The sequence below is a fragment of the Monopterus albus genome, unplaced genomic scaffold (genome assembly GCF_001952655.1).
Source record: "Monopterus albus unplaced genomic scaffold, M_albus_1.0 scaffold147.1, whole genome shotgun sequence".
Taxonomy (NCBI): domain Eukaryota; kingdom Metazoa; phylum Chordata; class Actinopteri; order Synbranchiformes; family Synbranchidae; genus Monopterus; species Monopterus albus.
The window spans coordinates 333579-342765 of NW_018128027.1; the positions used below are offsets into that span (position 1 = coordinate 333579).

At 41.6% G+C, this 9187-nt stretch overlaps 1 protein-coding gene across 1 annotated transcript; it reads left to right on the top strand.

Moving 5' to 3' along the window:
- Window positions 1–306: 306 nt before the first annotated feature.
- On the top strand, window positions 307–7247 carry fosl2 (FOS like 2, AP-1 transcription factor subunit). Its single transcript, XM_020614557.1, has 5 exons — window positions 307–670; window positions 3157–3411; window positions 3740–3847; window positions 5243–5665; window positions 5740–7247. The coding sequence occupies exons 1-5, from the start codon at window positions 542–544 to the stop codon at window positions 5860–5862; spliced, it is 1038 nt and encodes a 345-aa protein (XP_020470213.1). The 5' UTR covers window positions 307–541; the 3' UTR covers window positions 5863–7247.
- Window positions 7248–9187: the final 1940 nt, after the last annotated feature.

Genomic DNA, 9187 nt, shown 5'->3' on the forward strand with positions numbered 1-9187 from the left:
TAGGAAGTGTGGTGAAAAGAAAAAAGTCAGAACTGTTCCATGAACAGCAGAGGGCTCAGATAGAGTGTGTAGTAGGCAAGACGACGGAAAATACTCAGAAGACTAGACAGACAATAGGCTTTAAAGCGAATGTTAACCCGCGTGAGTCACTCTCTAACTACAGATACACTTGTCTCAACTGGACTTTGCTGAAGGTGCGCTGCTACTTAGGGTTGAAGTTTGCGCACCTGCGCGGATCTTTATTATTATAGTACAGTTCTACCTGTGGCTCAAGAAAAATAATAGCACAACAAGAATTAGGTATTAAAAATAACGCTAACACAAAAGTAAATAATTAATCTAACTTGCAATATCTGTAAGATGTTTTAGTTTAGTTTAGAGGAGCATAAGTGCACTTTGTCTTTGCCAACTCTTCTCTGGATATCCCAAATTAACAACGTGTCGAGTCAGAGGAATTTTCTGTTGATGCCTTTTATCTGCGAGGATTAAACAACATTTCAGAGAACAAACTGTCTATTGAAATCTTCCTCTTTCCTGGATCATGTACCAGGACTACTCCGGGAACTACGACACCTCGTCCCGCGGCAGCAGCACCTCTCCGGCCCAGCCAGAGTCTTTTACAAGCGGCAGCAGCACGATCGGAAGTCCGATCCCTACCTCAAGCTACCAGGTAACACAAGGAAATCTATTAAAAAAAAATATCGCAACATATACGTTTTGAATTTGATTTCAAATGCACAGCTTCTGAAAAGCACAAGTAGTCTATTTTTTGTGTCATGGGGCCGCGCTCCAGCTATTAATTGGCTTTAAACAGGAATTCCAGGTCGCTGGTGGGAAATCGATGATGCACGGCTCGATATATGCAAAAGTGTTGTGGACTCAAACCATTTGAATTGTTATAAGATGACACGTGTTGGATGATTTACTTTGATCAAATACTAAATTTAGCAGCAAATGGCGAAGACGCGCTCTTTTTGCACACATTAATTAATAAAACCACTGATTATTGTATCTGACCCTGTAATAAAACTAAACTTCATAACATACGGGCAACATTGAAAGATGGAGGAGAAAATTGCCAGATGTCCACTGTCTCTGTTAGGCTAAGTATTATCGTCTTTACTTTTCATGCGTCTTTTCACCTGTAGCAGACGCGCATGCATTTCACGGAAGATAAATCTGCAGAGCACATACTGTACATACCATACCCTGAGCTGTTTACACTGCACTAGTTTGGCAATAAACGGGGCAGAGACGAAGCATAATCGTGGAGAATGCAACAGGCATGATCCAGGCATTAACACTATGGGTAGCAGATGTCTTGACGAAGAGCTGGAGCATTGCACAGTCTCCAAGGGCATGTTAGTACAGAGTAGGTTTAACTTCCCTTAAATTAAATATTTTGGCGGATATATCGTCAAAAATAACAAGTTTATGGACCAGACGGGTCTAATTCGGGCTGCATATGGCACATTTCCTACAGTGGGAAGCACACACGGAGCGGCAGCGCAGAGCTATCAAAAGCCCGTATTTCCTTAGCTAAGAAAACGCCAGTAATCGCGTTCCTGCGCTGGAAACGTTCTGTAGTTCATCTCCTCGATGTAATCAAAGGTTATGCTTTCATACAGTATGAGTGATATATAGCCTATCCTGTACTGCTGGTGTACCGGTGTAACGTTATGAGGTCGCCGAGCTCCTATATTCTCAATTAATAGGGCATAAATCCTGGAAGAGGGATGTTGTTTACCCGCACCCAAGCCTCACGTATAGTGCATTTCAGTGGAAAAGCCTCATCAGGCTCATACACATTACGCTGATCGACTTTTGGCCTGTATCTATCATTGCTCTGGTTCCCTGTAATCACATACTGACGGTCTGTTTCCCATTACAGCGGGCTGGGACACGACTTCTTTGTTAGGTTTATTGAGACATATCAAAACAAAGGTTTTGTTATTAGAGCGATAGAATTTTCATCAAACAAGACGTTTTTGCAGGCTCCTCTATATTTAGTGCAATAACTCAACTAAATGTTCAGGTCCTTCACACTATATTGCATAAAAATTATTTATTCAACACTTGGATTTAAAGGAAATTTTAATGCTCTTATTCTGAAGCCAAGCTCCAAAAATTCCACTTACATAATTCTGGCGAACCATTTGTGCTTGGTACAGCTGGCTGCTTCCGCCTTACTGGAACTGACTGCGTTTCACATGTGCTTAACAAATCCCGTACACAATGACTCACTAGATAAACAAAGTTCCAATAGACTGCCGGGATATCCGACGGAAAGTCGGGAATAACTGGGATATATGCGTAAATTACGCATTCAGGCAGGCAGTGCGTCTGTTTGTGGACTCTGGAGACATGAATTAATACTGATCTGACATTTTCTGCCCTCTCATTTCAGTTCTCATACCGGTGGTCATTATGCAAGTCACATTCATTCATACATGTAGACTGTACATTTATATTTGGGGTTATATGAGGTTTTGCTGAGAAGTGTTTTTGTATTTGAGGGGTTAGTACCAATGGTGGAGAGGCTAGTCTCTGGTCCATCTTCATCACAGCAGGCCTCATGATGCCTTCACATTGACAGCAAACCATAGCACAAATATCTTTTGAAGTAAAGATGGAGTCCAGTAATTAGATTATTATCTATGCCTTTTATCATGTTTTGTATTTCAAAACAGTTCCTGGTGCAATCATTCATCTTCTAGACAAATGAAGGTTTATTCCATTAGACAATCCTTTACATTTTAAATCTACCCTATCAAAATGTATAATTAGTTTGCATGTATAACTGCATATGATGCTTATTAACCCTTCATCCAATAGAACACTCAAGCAGTGCAGTGTTTGTCTGATGGTTATTGTAGTAAAATGATATGCACTTGACACCTTGGGCTTCCCCACAGCATGTGTCACTGTTCCACTCCAGAGGTTACATACACAGTTTTCTGCCTATGTGGACTGAATCATTACTATATGCCTGAAATGGTGGAAATGTGTGAATTTATTAACAGTGGGTGGTGTTTTTGTGTCTGTGCAATTGTGCTGACAGTAGTGTGAAGACAGAAACTAAGCTGCTTGTAGGTTTAAGCTGCATGCATTGACCCCAATTTTCTTTCATCTTTCCCTTGTTCCTTCTTTTTCCAGAAGTACAGGGTCGATATGCCCGGCTCCAGCAGTGCCTTCATCCCCACCATCAATGCAATCACAACCAGCCAAGACCTACAGTGGATGGTGCAGCCTACTGTCATCACCTCCATGTCCAACCCTTACTCCCGTTCCCACCCGTATGGGCATCACCTGAGCAACGGGCCGGGACTTCTGGGGCACAACACGCTCTCTCGACCTGGGGTCATCCGCTCTATTGGGGACGCCAGGGGCCGACGCAAGAGGGATGAGCAGGTGAGGGACTGGAGACGACACCACTAGGGGATCAGTTTGATAGAACTGGATGGGAATGTGTTGCTTCAGAAGGTCATAACAGTGCTGTTGAAGGGAGTTTGGACCAAAACCTGAGCAAAATGCCTTATTATTATAATTGGGAATCATGTTGGGAACATATTTATTAGTGAGGTAAACATGCCAATAAATTCTTTGTATCATTCTGCTCAAAGCCAGCCAGTAGTATCATCTAACTCTTGTTTAGACTCATGATCTTCACTTTGTATTGATTGTGTGTCTGTCAAACAGCTTATTTCACCTGCTGTGTTCTTTCTTTGATTGCCCTTAGCTCACCCCAGAGGAAGAGGAAAAAAGGAGGGTGAGGCGTGAGAGGAATAAGTTAGCCGCAGCCAAATGCCGCAACCGCAGGCGAGAGCTCACAGAGATGCTACAGGGGGTGAGTAGAGACCTGACAACTGGAATCACCAGGTCAGATCTGAATCTGCTATTGGCTTTAGCTTGAATCACCTTAAACAATATCAAATCACTGTAAGATGCTGGAGCGTCTTGTTCCTGTTCTGCAGGAACACCCGTGTTTCCTGTTCTTTGACAAAATTTGTCATAGTGTAGATACAGAGAAGGTCTAAAGAGCAATGACAAATGATTTGCATACAGAGAATACACAGTCTACTAGAGAAGAAAACATCAGTCATACTTGTTCAGCAGTTTGGCAGGAGTCCAGATTTTTGAACTCCACACCTAAATTTACTATCTCGCATTACTGGTTTGACTCTGGCTGGATCTCTGAGCACAAGGTCTGAGTGAAAAGATGACAAGCAATGAAAAGCCTTTTGTTTCAGGGAACTGTAGACAGAGGTAGGGCTGTCACGCGGCCCTGCCTGGCAGACAGTAACGGCATCTAAATGGACTAATTAGCTGAATTACAGTGAAGTTGAGCTTGTCAGGCCTAAAACCCCCAGGAATGGAATTTGCTGTAGGCAGCTGTCTCCATGAATGCAGGACATTTTGTAAAAGGGGCAAATTGCTTGTCTCACAATCCCACATAGAGACATGCTGCTTGCACCAACACACACAGACGAACACACCACAGCCAATGCTTCAAGGGAAAAAAAGCAAACGCCCTTCCTTCTTCACACGCCTGGTTTTTAAAATTCCAAATAAGGAAGTGTGGCTTTCCAGTGAAACGAAGGAGCAATATTTCTAATGCCACCTCTCTGATTTATGGTCTCTCACTGGGCCCCTCCTCTCTTGGTTTCTTACATACAACTTCCTCATACCTTTGACCATGAGTTAAAGTTCTCAGACAGCACATCACCTTATCATTATCCACCCCATGTCTATGACCGACACACAGCTTTTATGAAATCTGTCTTAGTCTTTTATATGGCATATTAATAACAGATTGCTGATCTCTTAACAATGCGACACAAATAATGCACAGTCATTATGCTGAACTCAAATTTAAGATGAGGGTTTTGAGTTTACATATTTTAAGTTAAATGGCTAATGACAGATTCTGGATTTAATGTGTTGGTTGTGCTACCTTCTGTGTTTAAGAAACCACAGCAAACAAACAGTGCCCTCTTTTGGCACTCTGGAGGAGCATACATTCTGACTGATTCATTGTTAAAAATACCTAAATTCTGGCGCCATCACGCTGTAAAGCTATGCATCATAAGCACTGATTGAAGACCATTATTACAGCTATGCTCTCAATGGCTTAACATGTTGTCACTGAATATCCATGAAATTGGTGTTGCAGAATTTGTATTTATTGACTTATAAAACTACTCACACTCAAGCTCAAATGCTCATTTCTTCCTGTCAACAGGAGACTGAGAAGCTGGAGGAGGCGAAAGCAGACCTCCAGAAGGAGATTGAGAGCCTGCAGAAGGAAAAAGACAAGCTGGAGTTCATGCTGGTTGCCCACAATCCCATGTGCAAGTTGCCCATTGATGAGCGCCACCAGCCATCAGGGCAGCAGCAGTGCGCTCCTCTCCCACTGACCATGCGCCCCAACATGGGCACCCGGTCTCAGACGAACCAAGTAGTTGTGAAGCAAGAGCCGGAGGATGACGAGGAGGACATGGGCAAGCCTCAGCGCTCTGTCATCAAGCCCATCTGCCTGGGTGGTGGCAGTGTCAGCGGTGGGATATACTGCACAGATGGAGACAGCCTGAACACGCCAGTGGTGGCCGCATCCACCCCAGCTGCCACGCCCAATGCCCCAAACCTTATATTCACCTACCCCAACATGCTGGAGCCTGAGAGCCCCTCCCCCCACCTGCCACGCCCAATGCCCCAAACCTTATATTCACCTACCCAAACATGCTGGAGCCTGAGAGCCCCTCACCCTCCTCAGAGTCCTGCTCCAAGGCCCACCGGCGCAGCAGCAGCGGCGGCGACCAGTCCTCAGACTCCCTCAACTCCCCAACCCTCCTGGCCCTCTGAGCGGGGGTTTGGCTCAGCACGGCTGAGAAACAAACACTGTGGCTGAAGGCAAGCCTGAGGATCAACTGCGTGTTCCCACCTCCACCCTCTAGTGTCTTTTAAAGACCCAAGAGCACATTCAAGTCCAGACCAAGCTGACCATGTGAGCCGTTTCCCCTCCACAGGGAAACCCACAAGGGCTATGCCATGTGTTTCCTCTTGTTCTGCTTCAGTGTGAAATTTTTTATTTGTAAAAGTGTGTGCACCAATCCTAAAACCAAGTGTCATCCCTTCACCATTTCAACTCCAGAGTGTCAACTTGTTTACGGAGCAGACTATTCTGAAGAAAGACATGCCTAAATGTGGCAATTGTGAGTTGATGTGACTAAACTAGAGGGTGCATTCTTAATTTTTTTTGAAAATGTTTAAAAAGCCATGTGGCTGACATTGCACTCTGCCAAGACGAATCAATAAATCACTAAACGAGGTCAGCCTTCTACTGGAATTTTTCAGGAGAGACAGAGACCATGAGCAAAGACTTCCTCTCGACCTTTTTTCCATTTAGATTTGTCCTTTCATAACTTGGACCTTGATTCAGGAACCTCTACTCAAGTGTGTGCAAATTTCTGATGTTATTTCCATCTCTTTAATTGTATTTATGGCCTGTGCTGATTAAATTTTACAAAGTGTTTTGAGACATTGTCCTCTCCTTAATCTGCCTGTAGAAAAGCAAACAGGTCACCCACGGGGTGGCTGACGCACTTCTCAGTGTTGCAAAGGATATGAGCCAACTTTCAATCAATAACTAGTTCCTCAGTACTCTATACCTTCTATTTTGCCATAGCGGTTTGACTTTACAGTAGTGTCGGTGTGCTTTTCCTCAGTGATTCTGTACCTGAATTTTACAACCTGTTTATGACTCTGTGTATGTGATTTACATTGATGTCAGGGATATCACTCATGTAGTAGAACCCCATGGTGAAGAGCATTGCAGGACTGCAGGCTGTTGAATGGTCTAGTCAGAGTGTTGCAGAGGTGGTAGTATAGAAGAAAACACCTCGTCACTTCATTGTGTCTCATGCAGAAAGGGTTGTCTTTTCACTCAGACATCAAAGTTTGAACAAAACCCTCCTCCACTGGATTCTGTACTTCTTTGTTTATCACATTCTCTAAATAAAGGTCTTACCTTTTTTCAACACTGCCTCTTAGGGCAGGTCAGGTTTCAAAAAGCCAAAAAGGTTTGTATGACACATGTAATCCTGTGATTTGTACGTCTTTGTCAAAATGGAGGGATTTTGCTCAAATTGGATAAAGCCACTGTGGTCTAGACTATCACCAGCTGCCAATGTTGTCAACAGTGTCTGTAAATCTGTCACGTTTAGTAAAGAAATTATGTTTAAATTCAACTCAGATGTGCTGATTTATGGGTATATGAACATATGCCAACATGGAGGTACTCGGTAAAAACTTAGTGGAAGCCTACATGGCCCAGACAGTTCATGTTTAATGAGGGGACAAGAAGACTCTCTACAGCTGGCCTGAGCCAACACAGGGGACACTTTGAGAACATGTAATATGTTTGATGAAGCACTTCTTTTTAATTATTTTTATGTGTATGTTAAAGGGATGAGGGATTTCAATACTGTGCAATGGGTAGGACACAACAGTGATATCTGGGATTATTTTGTTTACTTCAGACATTCCTAATGAATATACTGTCAGGGGGTTAAAGGGGTGTCATCTTTGCTCAAAATCTTTAATCCTGTATGACAACACAAAGAGGTGAAAGAGAACCAAAAACATGTGGGCAAGTCTAAAATGTCTCTCTGTTGAGATATTGTGAAGCCCCTCGGCACACATAGGAAAGCCATTGACTCTAGATCTTCTACTGTACATGTCAACTGTTTTCAACTACTATTACTTCTTTTCCAAATGCTTTAACTGTTTAAAATTATTCAAAATGGATAAAAACAGCAATATGTATAGCAGTGTTTGTTAATTTAAATGAATAATAAAAACATTTTAAAAATCATTTTCCATTTAGAATTGTTCTTTTTTTGTTCATGGGAATGCACTTATGGTAAGTCAGCTTTTTTTTTCCAGCAGACTGTAATTCAATTGAGTATTGCAAAATAAAATTATAAAATGGCCAGCATGCCATAAAAATAAATAAAAATACAGTTACATGAAAGTACAAAACCTGAAGAAAGTAGAAAATGTTTCAAAAAATGTCTTATTAGTATTAGTTCAAAATTAATTCAGTAGCCCATTAGGCTTTATACTTATTTTCAGTGTTTAGAATCATAGTCACATTATGTTGGTATTTTGTCCAGTTAATTCAGTATTTTTTCATTTCAAATACCCTAAAGGTAATTAAAGTCAAAATATTTTCAGATTTCATTGACAAATATATGTATTTTATATAGACTTCTCTAGACCTACAGTATGCCCCTCATTGAAAACCTGAACTACTTTAAGTCTGTCAGTACACTTTGGCATGCTACACTTTTATCAGTAGAGGACAGTATTGTCCTACATACTGAATCAGCTGCCTACAACTGGAACATTCTTGTCTTTTATCTAGAGCCATCTATGTTCTAGTACAGTTACAGCAAAGACAAGAACTTACTGTACTGTCACCGTGAACGCCTTGCCCTCCTTCCCTAATAAATGGGCTTGGGAAGAATATTAGAAAGTGGACACCAGAAGTGTATTGTATCTGCGTTGCTACTGAAGGTAATACTGTGATGAGGGTATTTGAAATCATGAGTGTTTACTGCCTTCAAGTGGTCACTGTTGGGAATTACAACTGTAGTTTTAAATGGGAAAGACAGGCTACTCATATTAGCAGTAATGTTAGTTTTTCTGAACTGCTAAAACACATTTCTTGAAACCACCACGCATTTTCTCAAAACCTTAAACACAAATCCAAATAAACTAAATTCACAAAACCTCTGACTCTTCTGGCAAAATCAAACAATGGCTTCAAAACCATTACACCAGCACTCAAAATCAAACAATGCTTTCAGATGATATACACGAGTCAGTCATATATGCACACTGCAGCTCATTCATTAGACACTACATAAAAAAATGGAGAACACAGGATCCAGAGCATGTAGTTGTGTGGATGCTGTATATAGCTATATTTAGCTTTATTCTGATGCTATAAATCATCCATACTATGCTCTCCTGTTCTTTATTGTGTGGATGTGAAGCAACCACACTCTTGTTATCCTCTTCTTTATTATTATTGTATAGATGCAGTAATGCTGCATCCACAATATGTTATCCTAATCTTTATTATTATTGTGTGGATGCTTCAGCAGCCACACTATTGTTATTC

Excerpts from the sequence above, each read along its gene's own strand:
- fosl2 (XM_020614557.1), top strand. The coding sequence starts at position 542 with ATGTACCAGGACTACTCCGGGAACTACGACACCTCGTCCCGCGGCAGC. Across the intron at positions 671-3,156 it reads TCCCTACCTCAAGCTACCAG|AAGTACAGGGTCGATATGCC; the intron begins GTAACACAAGGA and ends TTCTTTTTCCAG. Across the intron at positions 3,848-5,242 it reads TCACAGAGATGCTACAGGGG|GAGACTGAGAAGCTGGAGGA; the intron begins GTGAGTAGAGAC and ends TCCTGTCAACAG.